This window comes from Mytilinidion resinicola (assembly GCF_010093595.1).
Source record: "Mytilinidion resinicola strain CBS 304.34 unplaced genomic scaffold BDZ99scaffold_4, whole genome shotgun sequence".
In the NCBI taxonomy this organism is placed as follows: Eukaryota; Fungi; Ascomycota; class Dothideomycetes; order Mytilinidiales; family Mytilinidiaceae; genus Mytilinidion; species Mytilinidion resinicola.
Genome location: NW_022985440.1, coordinates 958089 through 974685, shown reverse-complemented (window position 1 = coordinate 974685; position 16597 = coordinate 958089). Strand labels below are relative to the sequence as shown.

The following is a 16597-nucleotide window of genomic DNA, read 5'->3' as shown; positions in this document are numbered from 1 at the left end:
TTCATCAATCACCGTAGGATTCACGATTCATTCACATGGCCCATCACGTTGATAGATACAGCGATGGAAAGGTTCTATCGGACCTATCTTGGCATTGTATAGGGCGCCTCAGCAAGGCCAGCAGTAGGTCAAGCTGAAGAAAACTAATGAAGTGACATCGACTTGATTCCATGCTTGTAGATAACTGCAACCTAGAGAAAATGGGTGGGTATCAAAGATAAGATTGCCCCTAATCCCACAGAAGGAAGTTGGCTGTCAGTTCTGAAGAACGGATTTGAGTTGATGGGTTCCAGGCGTTCCTAAGGTGTCAAGGGCTTTCAGGTCAGGAGGCGCCTGCTTGCTCGGTATCATTCCATATTTATTGTCTCTAACCTTGGGGAGTAGAACTGCCGTGAATTTCTGCAGCTTATCCCGAGATATGCGCTAACAAGTGTACGTGGTTCCTTATCTCGGTCTCCCCCTTCCTTCATACATCTCTTTCGCCCTGCTGCCTGCCAGCTTTTTTCAGACCCTTTTCATGCCGTGGTCATAGATCTACGCACAAGTGTATTCCACTGCCTGAAATGCCTCAGCATGTCTCCAAAAGTTCAAAAGAGACAGACTTTCATTGGTATGAGTAACTCGTAGACTCGCTCGACCGTCTCAGGCAGCTGCAGGGTGATGTACACAGACTGGACGCATGGGATCCGAGATGAGGCACCCCATCTCCTTGTTCGTAAAGATGGCTGTCTTGAGAGCTCAGGTCGTCGTCCCACTTCATTTGTGTATAGTCTTTGAGTGCGAGATTGTCCTCGAGGAGTATATTGACCGAAGCCATGTACAACACACACTGTGAAGCCGCAATCTTTCACTCTGTGGCGCAGCGAGTGCTTTCGCGGAAGTGCACGCCGGTTCCGGTCAATCTTTTCCCCGAAGTGTCAAAAATCCAACTTTCCAGCTTCGATCACCTTTTGACGAACAGCTCAACAACGACAACCTCTATCACAGATCTAACACCGGGAGGTGATTTGTACGGCTCATTAGTATTATTGAGGAAGTTGTGGAGAATTGGTTCTTCCATTTCACCGGGCTAGAAGGGGTCCCGCGGTGCTCCACACCTGTTCTGTCCTCTCGACTGCCAAGAGTTGCGAAATTCGTACGACCCTCGGAAACCGAATTTTCGAGCCTTTCGCCGTTTTGCAGCCTTTTCGCGCGTAGCTCAACAACCACGCGTCCTAGCACAGATCTGACAACGGGAGGTGATTTGCACGGCCAAGTAGTATTTTTAAGGAAGTTTTGGAGAACTGATACCTCCCTCTCACCGGACCAGAGGGGGTCCTGCAGTGCTCCACACCTGTTCTGTCCCCTCGGCTGCCAAGAGTTGCCAAATACGTCCGACCCTCAGAAACCGAATTTTTGAGCCTCCCGCCGCTTTACAGCCTTTTCGCATGTAGCTCAACAACCACGCGTCCTAGCACAAATCTGACACCAGGAGGTGACTCGCCAGGCTCGATAGTATTTTTGAAGATGTCTTGGAGAAGAAATTGGTCTCCCTCATTGAGTTGCAGGTGGGTGTGCGGTACTCGACACTTTTCGAGCGCCTCGTGGCTGCCAAGAGTTGCCGAACTAGGAAGTGGAAGTGGTGGTGACAGAGAGGAGGAAAATGCGACGATGACGTCCCGTGCCTCATCCCTTTATCAACACGACCGCCCACCATGGTAAGGCGAACGAAAAGGTTTATGATGGACTTTGGTAAACGGAAAGAGAGGATCGCAAATGAAGCAGCTAGAACTGTATGTCTATGCAACGCGGTGGAGAGACTTTCTGCACGTCTGCCAACTTCGTCCCAACCTCCTCCCCACCAAGCGCCTAATATCCTATCACTCACCAATAGGAGCGTCGCACCAAGTGCTAGACTAAATCTTAGCAGCAGTAGGCCTTCAAACACGAAGGACCCCGTCACGTCCACAGTCCTTCCGACCAATATAGCACTCTCCCGCTCAGCTTCAGCGAAATCGTCTCCGCCCTCAAACTCACCTGTTCCCTCCACGACTTCAATCACCATGAGTCCACCTCCATCCGATAGGCGTCTCTCCATCGGGCCGGAATGTACAGCTGAAGGCTTCGTCCCCGATCCGCCTCGAGCTGCGAAGAGACGAAAGCCAAGCAAGGCGAAATCGACCAGTTTCGCGTATGGTGGCCTCAAGTGAGACGTGCGACAGAGGTGAGAACAGTCCGTATCAGCCCGGTCAAGACTCATAACCTTGCAAAGCCTCGCTGGCAAAGCTGTACAAGTTGTCGTTGGGGAGGGTGACCACGCTCAGGCACGGACCCTTCCCAAAGCGCTTCTTTGCCACCAATCCTCATTCTTCCGAGCCAAATGCGATGCCGAATCCGTAATACTGCTTCCAGAATATGACGCCAGCGCCTTCGAACTCTTCGTCGAGTTTATTTACACGGGTAGCTTCGCTCAGCGCTCTGGTGCGTGCGCCAGCTGGGACAAGCCGGGCTTGCAAGTATTGCCAGCTGGATCAAACGGTGGGGACGACGAGGGCGTGGAACTGGTCGATAAAACTGGAGTCCATGCTTGGGTTCTTGGAGACCGCCTGGGCTCTATTGGGCTCAAGAACTACGTCATGCGCTTCCTCTTTTACCATTCAACCACGACGATTCAGGACCACAGTACATACATCGACCCCAATGCAATCATGCACGCGTACGAAAATACCAAAGATGGTTCTAAACTACGCCAGTTCTTCCTGGACGCGACGATGAGATACTGGGGGGACGGGAACATCATTAGGAAGGACCTAAAGGAATGGGAGGTCTTGCTTGACAAGGAAAAGGAGTTCCGATACCCGCTATTCATGGCACTCGCAGAGGATTCGGATTCGCGAATGGACAAGCACCTCGGGCCCATGAAGGACTATTTCGAGTACTACATGGACGAAGAGGATGCGACTCCAGCACCCACAGTCAAGACTGAAGCGGACGCCCGTTTGCAGACTGCTGCTTAAGCGTAGGCACGGAGCATCTAGCTACACGACACGATACTCAATCTTCGTAACTACAGACTCTGCGACGACGGTAACATCTCTTCTCCCGACTTTCGAAAGTTTGCAGACTTCATCGGGGATGACAGCCTTATCCTCTGCATCTGACGAAGGCAATATCATCTCTTCATGCATATAGCTTCTATTGAGGATGATACGTGGGTATTTTTTATTTCCTTCAGGCGTTTGTTTTTAAGGAAATATATCATAGGAGAAATTTCTCATCTAGTGGTTTGCTTTGTTTTCGAAAAGTCAATACAGGACATGGTTCATGGACAGATATCTCTCTTGATCTAACTTTTGGGAACGCGATACTCATTGCGGTCTCCTTACTGGTCTGATGCTCAACTTTCTGCCCAACCTCTTCATACTTGCTCTGAAGCATAAGTAGTGTCGCGTGATGATTCGAGCGCTGGCTGCTAGAGCGGCTTTTGGAGTTCTCTCTTGAAGTATATTGCCATGAGTCTAGGTGCATCTGTTGGCCACTGCTTGGGGTACCCCTATGGCTTTGTAAAATCTGAGCACGATGTAAAGGCTGATACAGTGGAAATTAGGCTTCCTTTTGACTACACAGAGACCTGCTATCTGGGGCACTCCTGACGGTGGCGTCGAGCGAGAAACAGTGGAGCTCGAGCAGCCGAATATTCGTGTACCTGTACTTGTGATGCGAAGTCGTGAAGGTCTGAGGTCATGTTCAAGACGGGAAGCCACGTCCATGCGCGTCACTTCGATCTCACATGTAGCTTCTGTCCCTTCTCATCTACCAACGCCCTCTGAAACATCAGTCAAATAAGGAAAGCCTTGGGGGGGACGCTCTCGTGGTATTCTCGGTAAGCACGTCGGAACTTCTGTCATGGCAAAATTAACGATCGAGGGGGGGTGTCGCAAGCTTCATACACGATGGGGATTGATCCGGCGGAGGTAGCATTTCAACGTGCAGGTTTACGAAAACCGCTCCTAACTCTGTAAGCTTTCTATCCTAAACTACCGATACCAATAGCGCTTCATTATAGGACTAATCGTAGCTTTAGGATGAGAGATCCCAAAGCCACTTTCGTTGAGGTTGTCGTCGGCACGGAACCAACAATCGTAACCTGGAACCTTTACGAGTCTCTGCTTTGTGCAAAGTCCGGATTCTTCCGTGGTGCTCTCCAAGGGGACTTCAAGGAAGCCCAAGAAAAGAGATCTCCTTGCCCGAAGAAGACCTAGTAGTATTCGAGCTGTTCGTACAGTGACTCTTCACCGGAAGATATGTCTTCGATGGAGCGAGCGGATTGACGACCTGATCAGAGATGAGGAAGGCGATGAACTCGAATTCTCTGCCAGACAGGTCCGCAAGAGCGCCGAAGCTTGGATCATGGGGAACAGACTTCTCATAGACGTGGGATTCAAGAATTACGCCATGAACTACCTATATCATTCACTGGTACCATACGAGAGCTGCCCATGGCGCAGCCCCGTGAAGAATCTCGACCCCGAAACGGTTTTGTATGTCGTTGACAATGCGCTGGAAAATTCGAAGATACGAAAGTTCTTCACCGATTTACTCACAGCTCACTGGGGAAACGAGGCGTAGATCATCAACCCAAGATCGAAACTCGGACCTGTAGCTGCTTGGGACCGATTCTTCCAATGCAACGAGATCACGGAGCCGCTGCTGAAGATCGTCAGTATCCACCCTTCCACCCGTCGCGTATTCCTGCGCCATACGGAGCATTACTTCGAGACGAAATGATCAGATCTGGTGAGGGTACCATGCTACAAAGCAACAGGTCTAACCGGCTCTCCATTATTTATGAATTGATCATCCATTCTCATCCTGGGATGTTTCGGGAAATGGTGGATCACATGCTCAATGAGCCTCAGCATAGTTAATCTCAATAGAATCTGAGATGATGGACAGCTAGTCTTTGCTCTTACGGAACAAGTGTAATGATGGCTATGTTTTGTGAGCGTGTGTGGATTGACTACTTCAGAGCATCTTTAGAATCTCGCTCTTAGTAGGACAAGAGCACATCATAAGCTATTAATGCATGTGTTCTTTGACGCCGCGGGCGTGGTAGTTGTCCTCGCGGAGCTTCACAGGTTCCCTCGAACACAAAGTGACAGTCCAACACTATCTCGGATGGCTCGAAGAGCTATTAGGCGAGCCAAAACTGTCTTTTTACACTTTTCAGTTATGGTCTAGGCAATATGAGAATTTAGGAAGTGAGAACATCGACTGAACAAAATCTGATGTCGTCAGTCCGAAACGGGAAGTCGGTCCGTGCGTCTTGACGACTTCACCTCACTTTCTTGACTCCGTCTTCTCTTCTCATCCTCTCACCACAGAAGGCTTCGAGCGCTGGGCCGACAAGTATACCGCCGTAATGAAGATTCACGGCGTGAAGCTCGAGTGGGCGTTCCAGAAAGGGGGCAGCAGTCTCACGGAGCAATTCTTGCAACTGTAGGTAGTCCACCCATGAATTGAGGAAAAATACAGATTCTTTCAAAGACAGTTCGCTCTACAACTACTATTGTATGGCTAATCAGTTTCCAGTCTGACCGATCCTAATGCCGTACTTGTCCCCGTCACTGTAGGCACCGAGCCAAACACGCGCACGTGGAGCCTCTACGAATCTTTGCTTTGCCAGAATTCAGCCTTCTTCCGCAAAGAACTTCAGGGGAGTTTCAAAGAGGGCAAGGAAAAGAAACTCACTCTACCTGATGACGAGCCTGAAGTGTTCGAATTGTTTGTGCAATGGCTCCTCACAGGTGGCTACCTTCGCGACAACGAGATCCGTACTCGAGAGAGCCTTGAGCGATACCTTACGAGCGACAATGGCAACGGAACTGAGGGTCCAACCGAGTTGATGGTCCAGAAGAGCAGCAAAGCGTGGATCCTAGGGGATAAACTTCAATGCGAGGTTGGGTTCAAGAATTATGCCATGAATCACATCTACCATTCCCTAGTTCCCTACGGCCTTGATACGTATCGTTCCGGGCATGAGAAGCCTCTTGTGCGTCTCAATCCTACTATGGTCCTTGGAGTCTTCCAGAATACCCTGGAGGGATGTAGCCTCCGACAGTTCTTCCACGATTTCCTTATTCACTACTGGCAAGACAAAACGCTCATATCGTGGGATGGAGATCAAGACGGCTGGAAGAACCTCTTCGAGTGCGCGGAAGTGAGGAACATCTTTCTACAGGGTGCGAACAAGTTCGAGTCATTCAAAGGAACTCTCAAAAAGACCGAACACTACTTCGAGTCGTCGCTCAAGCGCAAAGGCTGCTTCTCATCCGCGGAGACCTGACCTACACTATCTTCCATGGCACACCCGAGACCGCATTTCTAAGGTCTTGTGATGGACAAACAACATACACGGAGTCCATACGGCTCTTCTGGTCAGGATCGGAGAATAATGGTTGGCGTGCGGAGATGTTCACCCCTGTTTGGCTGAAGAATTAGCATCGAGACTGCTCTGAGACTCTCTATGAGACATACAAGTTCGTTGAAACTCGCTTAGTGTCTTCCAATTCGTATGAAGTGATGGTTCTACCCTGCTACCCAGTATTGTGAGGACAAGTTGAATTATGACAGCATGCCTGAAGGATACTCGGATGAAATTATAGGCTTGATTGCAAAGATAGTCCCAATCAATCTCAAATGTTTAGTTTACATACATACTAACATAGTAGTACTACTCAAGCTTAGTCGAACCGATATACCAACCGCCCCGTAACTTCTCCCTTCGCCATCGACTGGAAACCCTCGTACAGCTGCCCTATCTTCTTGATCTGGATCATGCGTTAGTCTCATCAGGCTCCAGTCCTCAATCTCCATCTGAACGCCTACCTGAATCGTCGGCTTGATCCCATACTCTGCCGCCATCTTCAACGACTCATCAAGATCCTGCTTCGAGCCTTGGCAAATAGCTGATCTTGATTAGCACTCAATCTCAACACTCCGACTCACACGTCTGGTACTTACGAACGATCGAAACCTCCCGGAGGATCAGGTCCAGCACTAGAATCACATATCGTCAGTCTAGCCTCCGCATATCACTTAAAACATAACTGACCATTGAACGTTAACGGCGCATGCGGCACGCCGACAGCTATTATCCTCCCGTGATTCTTAGTCGTTTTCACGGCAAGCGCATATGCTGGCGCTGCACCACTAATGACGATAGTGGTCTGCGTTTTTACGATGTCTTCGTCCTTGAGGGTCAGGGTGTTGACGCCTTTTGTTGCGCCGTATTTTTTGGCGAGTTCGAGCTTGTCTTCTGCGATATCAACTGTCGGGAGAGGTATGAGTGGTGGTTGATTATGGGAAAGGCGAACGGGCTTAACTTACAGGCTGTGACACGATATCCGAAAGCCTTTGCATACGCAACTGCTAAATGACCTGCATAAACCTTTAGCACATTCTAGCGGAGACATTTGTGCGTGTGAGGACTTACCAACTCCGCCTACACCAATGATGTTTAGCGGCGTACCGCCCGGTTGCTCTTTAGCTACCACTTTGAGAGCGTTATATGCTGTGACACCAGCGCATAGCAACGGCGCGGCTCTGTGAGTCAACACCGTCAGTTCAACAGCTCAGGCAAGGAATGTTCAACACAAGTTTGCTTACTCCTCGTCAGTCAGCCCTTCCGGTATCTTGACAGTTGATAGCGGCGCAGCGATCGCGTATTCAGAGAAGCCACCATGCAGCTCCGTCATCCCTCCAACTTTCTTCTCGCAGAATCTCGATTGGCCGCTTAGACATTCTTCGCAGTCCTCTGAAACGCCGCGTCAGCGGCCACACAGCAAGAAAACGGCTAGTTCGACATCGGCAACTTACCACACATCCCCTTGAACGGCATGAAGCCTACTCGGTCGCCTTTGGCAAACCCGACCACGCCAGCACCAGCTTCGACGACGATACCGACAGCTACTCTCGATCAGTCAGGCGCTTTGCAGAAACAGGGAGGGTCCATACGTTCATGGCCTAAGCACACGGGAGCCCTTTCCCCAAGGTGCCCCGCATACGCTGCCATATCACTCATACATAGTGACGAAGCCGACAACTTGACGAGAAGGTCATTGGGACCAGGGGTAGGTATAGGAACATCCTGCTCTTCGATTGGGCCATTATGCTAGAACCGTATTAGCATTTATTCGACCTAACTGCAAGCTCCTATACCTTGACGACGATCTGGGACTTCATAGTCTTAGCGCTCCCATTTTGGGTAACGGTGGCTGTTGACGACATGGCTACTCAGGGACGAATGACGCGCAGCGTGGGGTATTACTTTTCCTTTTTCAAAGTTTCTACAAAGCCGACGCTATCGATAAACGAACCCAAGAGCAAATGATTGCTGCGCAGTGCCTGTGCTAAGGTACATTTATGGTGCGGGGCATTATATTCCGGGAATGCGGGTTTGCGGGGAAAAGAAGGGCGGAGGCCAAGTGAGAGTGCGGGGGAAATACACTAAAGCACAGTAATTGGGTGAGAAGGAAAAGTCTCACTTCTTGTTGCTGTTTGACAATTTCCGAATGCCGTGTAGTGGTATAGTTTCCGTGCGGCGCATTTCCTTTTATTCGTTGGTTTATGCTTATTTTGACGCCGTATTGCGCATCCTTGATCCACATTTCGACTCCCAACTTCAGTTTTTCAAGATGGCGACAAAACTAGTAAAAAGAGAGAACTTGCCGACTAAGTTATGGGTCGACAATGAGGTAAGAAGCGCAAGCGAATGAATCTTCGATTGGTGAGGATTATGGGACTAAAGAAGAGGACAGTTCAAAGAAGGGACTGGAGCTACAGTCAAGCTCGTAAATCCAAAGGATGCAAGCACCATTGCGGAATTTAAAGGAGCTTCCGAAGCGGACGTCGACAATACCGTATCAATTTCCCAGAAGGCCTTCGAATCGGGACCCTGGGCATCGCTGAGCGGTGAAGAGAAAGGAGTTATTCTGAATAAGTTTGCTCAACTCATACTTGACAACGCGTCAGAAATTGCCTATTTTGAAAGCGTCTGTTCCGGAAGACCTCTCGCACAATGCAACTACGAGATACCTAGGGTTGCATCAGTCTACAGATGTATGCAACTTTTCAAGTTCCCGTGAGTGAGGTTCAGTTGTTGACCAGATTTACAGATTATGCCGGCTGGGCGGACAAAATTAGGGGAGACTCGTATCCACCTGAAGACGGGTTCTACAAGATCGTTAGACAAGAGCCATTGGGTGTATGTGCCGGAATCACGGCGTGGAACGGATCCCTCCACTTCTTGGCTTGGAAAAGTGCGCCAGCACTAGCATGCGGTAATACGGTCATCATCAAGCCATCAGAGAAGTCTCCCTTGGGCACTCTCGCTGTAGCATCTCTAATCAAGGAAGCCGGTTTCCCGCCTGGAGTTTTCCAGGTTCTCCCAGGTAAGCAAATACTCGCGATCCGTTGAATGACAGACAACGCTAACACATACGCTAGGAGGAGGAGATGTAGGAGCCATCCTGAGCAGCCATATGAAAATTGCCAAGATATCTTTTACTGGATCCACTTTCACGGGAAGAAAGATACAGGATGCTGCAACAAAGAGCAACTTGAAGCGGGTGACTTTGGAGCTAGGAGGGAAGTCGCCGGTAAGACTAATTCGACCGAATGGCCGAAACCTCGTTGACTAGAATAAAGGCACTCGTCTTCGATGACGCAAGTTTGGAGAAGGCGGTGTTTTGGTGTACAATTGGGATCGCCACAAATGCAGGCCAGGTTTGTGCGGCTACCACTAGGCTATTCGTCCAAGAAGGAATTGCCGACAAGTTTTTGGCGGCACTGAAAGGAAGCTTCGAAGCGATTACAAAGACTCTCGGATCTGATCCTCAGGAAATGACCACTACATATGGTCCTCTAGTAGACAAGATCCAGTATGATAAAGTGCGAGGTTTCATCGAGGAGGGAAAGAAGTCGACAGAAGTCATCATCGGAGGAGAAGAGTACACGAAAGGTGGATACTTCATAGGCCCTGTGATCTTCAAGAACCCATCCGAGGAGGCGAAGATCTACCGAGAAGAGATATTTGGTCCGGTTCTGTGTGTTCGTACTTTCAAGACCGAGGAGGAGGCCATCCAGCTTGCCAATGACACCGACTATGGTCTTGCAGGCAAGTCTACCTAGGAGAAAAACTGTCTTTGTCGAACGGCAGCTAACTTCACGTATAGGAGCGATATACACTCAAGACGTGAACAGAGCCTTACGAGTAGCTAGCAAAGTTCGAGGCGGAACAATTGGCATCAACTGCACGTCCGTGGTAGGGCCCCAGGTTCCGATGGGCGGATTCGGCTCTAGCGGATACGGCCGGGAACTGGGTGAGTATGCTATCCGGCACTACACGGAAACGAAAGCAATCTGGATCAAGTGAGTGGAAATTGATCTACACCCATGAAAGAACACGAGCTGATGCATTCCAGCATGAACTGAATTGATTGGGGGGAAAGCGAGATGGACGGTGGCCACCTCGTGAGGTTGTGGCGAGGTTGATGAGAAACGGCAAGCACGACTAAGAAAGCGGTAACATCGACTACTGGCCATCCTGAGTTACAGGGTGGAAAGGAGCGAAGAAACAAACTCGACTTGGCGTTCATGAGAACACGTAGGAATCTGGAAGTATTGGATTGCTAATGTTGCCGTGGTGTTTACGAGCCCCTAGACTAGAAGAGGCACTATCGCCGCTACTCGATCCTGGACTGCAGGCAGCAGTATCACCTTCAAGGTTGGGGCTGCTTCAAAAATGTGAACAGTTGATGGCAGGCAAGATGAGGCTATTCGGAAGTTTACCCTGCCTAACCGGCCCGAAATGTGCCGAAACGCTAGTCTGACCTCAGAATAACGCCGGATGATGCCGCGCCTGACAGTCACCCCTTTCCTGCACATCGTTTTCCTGAAGCCACCACCCCCACGTAACCCGCGAAGTTATCGACTACACGCCTATAGATAATATTCGCACCAAGATTATCAACTTCGGTTGCGATGCGAGCCAACAATGATATGTCACGGGCGTTAAGAATAGCTTCCGAGTCATACATTATGCATTAAAGCACTCGTCATCCTCCGTCTCCTGTATATATGTTTCTAGCTCCCCCAAATCTCAAATCTTCAGACACTTCTGCGATTCTATGTTTGTCGTTCACGTTTCAAAGGATATTGTAGGTCTTGTTGGCAGACAGCCTAGACCCCTGATGAACCGCCCATTGTTCCGCAGTCCGCCATTCGATCTACAGAGCATGTTGTCGTGAAACAAAGCAATGACACTCCCCTATATCTATTCCTTCTTCCGTTACTGGCGCTACAGTATCAAGCCTTCATCCCCGTAGGACCAGGATACCCTTTTCGCAATGGCCATAGGGAGGGCCATTTAGCTCGGAGACGGTCCCAATGCTCGTTGCCACAAGAGGATCATCGGCCGGTCGGGTGGCCTAGCAGGTGCGCAAACTTGCAGGTTGGAGAACCGCTGTGGTGGTACTGAGATCCCGTGTCTCAAGTTCTAGAATAGTAAGCGCTTCTTGTCAGTGTTGCATAGGGGGACTGACAGCCTAAGGCCAGAGCTAACCATGATGAACAGATGTCACTTGTTTTGAGGTCACTCCTTAGCCACTCGGAGGACTGAAGCACTCGCTGCAAGAAGATGATTGCTCGACTTCACTTCCGGGGCCTTCTGCGGGTCCGCGCGGTGTGACTATCACAGCACATGCAGACAACATAGAATCTGCTCGTATGGCCTGAGAGGGGCGTATGTGTCCCAACGCGTCAAGTCTAGAGCAAGCAAGCCTGATATCGAGCTGCATGCGTATCAATGTAGTCAGCCTATAGCCTATAGATCCTCCGATATTGGCTTGCTACGCTCTTGGTCGAGCAGTCTCACATGCTCTGTGCGCACCTGGTACGGCGCAGCACAAACATGCCGTTCCTTATCGCCACGACGAATCGTCCACTGATGAGATCTTCGAGTATGCTACCGTTGCAAATGCAGGTATCGAGCTTACGAAGAGCGTCAAACTGACTTCCTGCAATCCTCAGAGTGTGTAGGGCGCTTGCTGGTATGTTCTTCTTTGCTCAGTTTCGAGATTTGGCATCAACCTGGGCGAAAATAGTCCGGGTATCGCGCAAAGGCCACCCGTTGAAGGATCCGCACCCGTTGAAAGATGTGCAGACTTTCCCCAGGTTCCAAAGGATCCTCAAATCTCCTCATGCCAAGGGGCACACCGCAAAATTCTACAGGGTGGCAGAAACGTCTCCTGTTTGCGTTTGCTTACACTTCCGGCGCGACTAGAGCATCTCTGGCGTGTTCTCTGGTGTGTTTGCCGGAGAAGATGCTCGATGCAGCGTGAACGTCATGGTGGAGCTGAAATGAATGGGCACAGGCCTCTGATCGAGCAGATATGTCAAGCCTCTTCGAGATAGTGCGCCGGGCGCTATGACTGACTCACAACGGGTCCCGTCAGACAGCACGTGGCGCGAAAGGTCGATTTCTGCGATCCCTGAACTTGCAGCTGCAGTCTTGATTGAACAAACATGCTCGTCGCCGATCGTGCGCTCGAAGCCAGGCTCGCAATTGGGTCTTCGGCCCAAAGGAATTGAAATTAAAGGGCAACGCCACGGCTTGATGTCCAGTCCGCGGCGGATGAGACCGCTGTACCTGCACCCCGCGAAACGTTCTGGCCGGATACGGCTGAAGCTCAACCCGTGGGGAACCCGGGCCACCTTGGCGTGCGTGCTGTGGGGAAGGGGCCTAGTGGAACTCTGGTGATCGCCCGCTGCCAGCGGCCAGCCACTCACTGCCCGTTACCTCCGGAATCTCCAACATCCATGCCGGCTGCATAAAGTGACGCCTCCCTCTGCGTCTCCATATAGCTTCCTCAACCTTACCTGACTCTATATAGACGAAAGACAGATCTAATCTCTCCTCTCTCACGATGGATCCGCCTACCACGCCAGCCACGAGGGCCCGGAAAAGAAAGACTGCTTCCGAAAAGCCTAGCGACACGCGCGCAGACCGTAAACGAGTGCAAAATCGGATATCTCAACAATGCCTGCGAGAAAAGCAGCTAGCCCACACTAGGCAGCTGGAGTCATTCCTGGAGATCATTAAGTCTAGCAACGACGAATCGAAAAACAACGAGGACCGCTACTCAACGCTCTTGGACGCCCACCTGAAGCTGATAGAAGAGAAACGCCAATTGGAAGACGCCCTATTTCGCCTACGGAAGCGGTTGCTTAGCCTGAGCAATATCGCTTCCACAGCAGCTGGTAGTTCATATCTACCACGTGACCCTCCCCTTTTACTAAGTGTATGCAGATGACGAAATCTTCAACCAACTACTCGACAAGGATGGCCGACGTCGCCGGAACGGGGTTTCAGAAGCTCCAATGGAAGCGCTCTCGCATAGCAACAAATCAAGTCCCCAGCGTCAAGCTCACACTCCACCACAAGAACCAGCCCCGCAAAACTTCAACCATATGCATTCCCATTCGCCTGGGGACGAAGGTCATCTAGGAATGGCTTCATCAGCAATGCCATCTCTGCAAACGGCTCCTATGCAGCAGCATCAGCCTTCACACGACAATGTTCTTACTCCCGTAAGCCACTATTCCGGACAGCTGCAACACAGCCTTGTCTCCGACGAGGGCGTTATGGCGCAATCAATGGGTGGCGTTGACCCAGAACTCATGTCAGCTCCAAACATGCACTTTGATCCCGCCTTGGAGAACTCGCCTCCGCCATACATGATCTATGATCATCTAACAGCACCTATCCATGCCATGTCTTTTGGTGCCGTCAAGACGATAGCCATTACATCTGCCGCAATCTTCTCAGACAAACTCGCCAACGCTTGTCAGAAGTACTTGAACCAAGTCCTTGGTCCACGTCCAATCGTGGAAATGGAGTCCGAAGAAAATGAAGGTGATGCACTCACACCCGAGTCCATGAATGTTCGAGTCGTCAGACAACTATCAGCAACTGCAATAGTATGTTTTCCGATAGTCAAAGACATGTATCTAGGGCTTATTTGCTAATGTTTTGATAGTATCTTTTTGGCGCTTTCTCTGGGATGGAAGCTTACATATATGGCGTTGTAAGTCAAGTGTTACTAGTCTATCGTTTGTGTTAGAAACTAACACTGTGACCAGGATGCAGCACCATACATGGATCGTGTGCTACGTTGGAGATTGTCGAACACAGTCGTCAATAGAATGGCCGTCCCCGAACCATTCAGACCAACTCCGCTTCAATACAGCTCACCAGAACACCCACTCTACATCGATTTCATCAACTGGCCCTCGATACGTGACCAGCTTATCATACATGGCCACGCGATTGATCATGATGAAGTCATCAAGGATATCGTTCTGAACACTGTTGTTGAGATTGAACACCGCAAGATTGCCATCAACATATACGATATTTTCCACAACCGCATTCTCTCTACCAGCAGCCGGACGTCTGGTTCGCGGTCAAAGTCTGCCATCGTTTCCCCCGACTGGAAGTTTGTAGAGGTTCCCCAAGTGGACAGCTCTTTCGAGACCACTACCGATCCAGTAGAAGACGCCTTGGTTCAAGAACTATCCTGGCGTATGCAATTCGGATTAAACGGATCGTCGCAAACTCCCGACGGAATTGATAGATTTGCCGGACCATCAGATCCAGACGGCCCCTTCGAGCCATTCCCGTGGACGAACCCGAACTTCCGCAAGAATGAAATAGCAACGTATTTTGGGATTGATCGACTAAACCATTGGAAGCTGAGCCCAGCCTTCGCGCGGAAGTATCCAGTCTTTGACTGTACTGCTGGTGAGTGGTCTTTCTGCAGGGCTATATGATTCAGAAAAGCTAACAAGTTGCAGTTGTCTCTCAATACGAAATGATTTCTTGTGCAGCCGCAACAGTATTCTAGCCTATCTGCACCTCAATGCACAAAAGCCAATCTTTCTTACTAGCGTTTAGCGACTAACAGATTTCTCATTTTTATTGTAGCAGATTTCTTAGCATAGTCTCTCGTAATCCTTTAATGATACCATCTCATGAGTTCATATCGGGGGTGTAAATTGGCGTGGGGTTCTTGCGGTTTGGGTTAGAAGCTCCGACGTACATTCAACATACGTCTAGATACGTAAGATCAACACAAGCCTTCTCCCATGTACTTTTTAGACTCCAGGATGAACCTGGGGGCCATTCGCCTCATCTCCATTGCTTCGTCGGAGTACTCATCGGCCATCTCTCTAATCTCCAGGCTTCTCAAAGCCCACTCAGCCCCCTCTTTCCACCGCCCAGATCGACCGTGCATTATAGCGGCAAGCTTATAGACCTGGGCATAGTAATCCACAAGCTCCTCCTCCTCTACCATTTCCACAAGTCTCAAACTATCCTCGAGAAGCCCCTGCTTTTTCCTTTCTGCCATCAGCCCCTCGCCCGGAGGGACCAGTGCCTCCGCCTCTAGCTGATCCATCATGATCTGCATTTCCGCCCTTACATCATCGCTTTCCGAATCCCCACCTCTGCTCGCCTCACATGCCTTGCACTCGCACCTGAATCCGTACTGTATTAGCCGCTTCTCCCGCTCTTTTGTCGTCTTTAGCAGCGGGATATAAGAGATTGAAATTTCCTCCCCTTCCTCAATGTTGCGCCCCGCATACACGACTCTCCGCCCTAACCCCTCGCTCCAGAAGTACGCCGCATTGGGTCGACACGAGTGATTGATCCTCGCCACAATCGGAAACAAACCCAGCCCCGTGCCAGTATTGAATGCATTAGAGCGCAAGATCGGCATCAGCGTCTCCTTGCCCTCCTCACTAGGAAACATATGCGCGTGAAGTGCGAGATACCGTTTCTGGTTCAACGGGGATAGCTTTGCAAACTCGGCGCGGAGCGAATCAAGCATTTTGGAGATCTCGTACCCCTGGCCGGGTGTGAGGGGTGGTGGCTGGATGATCACGAGGGGCGCTTCGAGGATAATCGTGGTTCCCCGCGCGATGCGCCTTGTGGCGAACAGGCCATAGCCTTTCTTGGGCGTAGGGAGCATGGTATAGATTTCGGGGGGCCCGGAACATGTGCCTGAGGGGCTTTCCGAATATAGATGCGGCCATGCTTCAGCGAGGGATGGGATAGTGCACGCGGTGATCGATGCCGCGAGGCAAAGCGCAATGAGAACAGACGGAACGCGGAAACGAAGGATCATATTGAGATCTGTGGATTTTGAGTGGGAAATGTCCGATTTCATGGTCTATGAAGGATATTGGGTTGAGAACAGGATGAAACGAAGGGAGGTTTCATGCATATCACGTGATCATCCACAACCCCTTGGAATAGTCGCGCGCCAGAAGTGATGACACGGTTTCAAGTAGTGCTTATTTCCTAAACTTGAGCGGCCGCGACAACTCTTCAAGATTCCAATCAAAAAGTTACTGATGATGAGACGCGGCAGATTGAAGATTGACGCTATCCACCTAGTTATAACGTTAGTTAACGTAATCCACAAGTTAGTGGCCCGCACAAGCTAGTGGCCCACCCAACCACGCTACCGAGGCCAAATATTCCGAATTACTCCAC

The 16597-nt window shown here is 50.3% G+C and overlaps 7 protein-coding genes across 7 annotated transcripts; 5 read left to right on the top strand and 2 right to left on the bottom strand.

The window, feature by feature from the left end:
* The first annotated feature begins 1308 nt into the window (after nt 1-1308).
* BDZ99DRAFT_495579 (uncharacterized protein) lies at nt 1309-3414 on the top strand. Its single transcript, XM_033723381.1, has 3 exons — nt 1309-1697; nt 1910-2185; nt 2252-3414. Exons 1-3 carry the CDS (start codon nt 1507-1509, stop codon nt 2994-2996), a joined length of 1212 nt encoding a protein of 403 aa, XP_033580969.1. The 5' UTR covers nt 1309-1506; the 3' UTR covers nt 2997-3414.
* A 518-nt stretch (nt 3415-3932) lies between these two features.
* Nucleotides 3933-4608, top strand: BDZ99DRAFT_567703 (uncharacterized protein; the record flags this gene model as incomplete). The annotated part of the gene is made up of 3 exons (XM_033727716.1): nt 3933-3997; nt 4064-4240; nt 4299-4608. The coding sequence occupies 3 exons, from the start codon at nt 3933-3935 to the stop codon at nt 4606-4608; spliced, it is 552 nt and encodes a 183-aa protein (XP_033580968.1).
* A 1027-nt stretch (nt 4609-5635) lies between these two features.
* On the top strand, nt 5636-5974 carry BDZ99DRAFT_364756 (uncharacterized protein; the record flags this gene model as incomplete). The annotated part of the gene is made up of 1 exon (XM_033714729.1): nt 5636-5974. A coding segment is annotated over one exon (339 nt), but the record flags the coding sequence as incomplete, so codon positions are not given.
* Nucleotides 5975-6722: 748 nt separating this feature from the next.
* Nucleotides 6723-8268, bottom strand: BDZ99DRAFT_486050 (alcohol dehydrogenase; the record flags this gene model as incomplete). Its single annotated transcript, XM_033722752.1, has 10 exons — nt 6723-6809; nt 6868-6947; nt 7003-7038; nt 7094-7309; nt 7369-7419; nt 7475-7584; nt 7648-7795; nt 7858-7947; nt 7996-8131; nt 8200-8268. 10 exons carry the CDS (start codon nt 8266-8268, stop codon nt 6723-6725), a joined length of 1023 nt encoding a protein of 340 aa, XP_033580966.1.
* Nucleotides 8269-8609: 341 nt separating this feature from the next.
* BDZ99DRAFT_495577 (aldehyde dehydrogenase) lies at nt 8610-10803 on the top strand. Its single transcript, XM_033723380.1, has 7 exons — nt 8610-8735; nt 8799-9099; nt 9156-9431; nt 9487-9638; nt 9688-10156; nt 10215-10410; nt 10464-10803. Exons 1-7 carry the CDS (start codon nt 8676-8678, stop codon nt 10471-10473), a joined length of 1464 nt encoding a protein of 487 aa, XP_033580965.1. The 5' UTR covers nt 8610-8675; the 3' UTR covers nt 10474-10803.
* A 2922-nt stretch (nt 10804-13725) lies between these two features.
* Nucleotides 13726-15324, top strand: BDZ99DRAFT_459748 (uncharacterized protein). Its single transcript, XM_033719230.1, has 4 exons — nt 13726-14019; nt 14079-14126; nt 14182-14842; nt 14896-15324. The coding sequence occupies exons 1-4, from the start codon at nt 13735-13737 to the stop codon at nt 14943-14945; spliced, it is 1044 nt and encodes a 347-aa protein (XP_033580964.1). The 5' UTR covers nt 13726-13734; the 3' UTR covers nt 14946-15324.
* BDZ99DRAFT_459747 (SET domain-containing protein) lies at nt 15015-16434 on the bottom strand. Its single transcript, XM_033719229.1, has one exon. The coding sequence runs from the start codon at nt 16224-16226 to the stop codon at nt 15168-15170; it is 1059 nt and encodes a 352-aa protein (XP_033580963.1). The 5' UTR covers nt 16227-16434; the 3' UTR covers nt 15015-15167.
* Nucleotides 16435-16597: the final 163 nt, after the last annotated feature.

Excerpts from the sequence above, each read along its gene's own strand:
- BDZ99DRAFT_495579 (XM_033723381.1), top strand. The coding sequence starts at position 1,507 with ATGTCTTGGAGAAGAAATTGGTCTCCCTCATTGAGTTGCAGGTGGGTG. Across the intron at positions 1,698-1,909 it reads CAACACGACCGCCCACCATG|CAGTAGGCCTTCAAACACGA; the intron begins GTAAGGCGAACG and ends AAATCTTAGCAG. Across the intron at positions 2,186-2,251 it reads TTCGCGTATGGTGGCCTCAA|CCTCGCTGGCAAAGCTGTAC; the intron begins GTGAGACGTGCG and ends AACCTTGCAAAG.
- BDZ99DRAFT_495577 (XM_033723380.1), top strand. The coding sequence starts at position 8,676 with ATGGCGACAAAACTAGTAAAAAGAGAGAACTTGCCGACTAAGTTATGG. Across the intron at positions 9,100-9,155 it reads GGTTGCATCAGTCTACAGAT|ATTATGCCGGCTGGGCGGAC; the intron begins GTATGCAACTTT and ends CCAGATTTACAG. Across the intron at positions 9,639-9,687 it reads AGCTAGGAGGGAAGTCGCCG|GCACTCGTCTTCGATGACGC; the intron begins GTAAGACTAATT and ends ACTAGAATAAAG.
- BDZ99DRAFT_459748 (XM_033719230.1), top strand. The coding sequence starts at position 13,735 with ATGCACTTTGATCCCGCCTTGGAGAACTCGCCTCCGCCATACATGATC. Across the intron at positions 14,127-14,181 it reads AAGCTTACATATATGGCGTT|GATGCAGCACCATACATGGA; the intron begins GTAAGTCAAGTG and ends CACTGTGACCAG. Across the intron at positions 14,843-14,895 it reads AGTCTTTGACTGTACTGCTG|TTGTCTCTCAATACGAAATG; the intron begins GTGAGTGGTCTT and ends AACAAGTTGCAG.
- BDZ99DRAFT_459747 (XM_033719229.1), bottom strand. The coding sequence starts at position 16,226 with ATGATCCTTCGTTTCCGCGTTCCGTCTGTTCTCATTGCGCTTTGCCTC.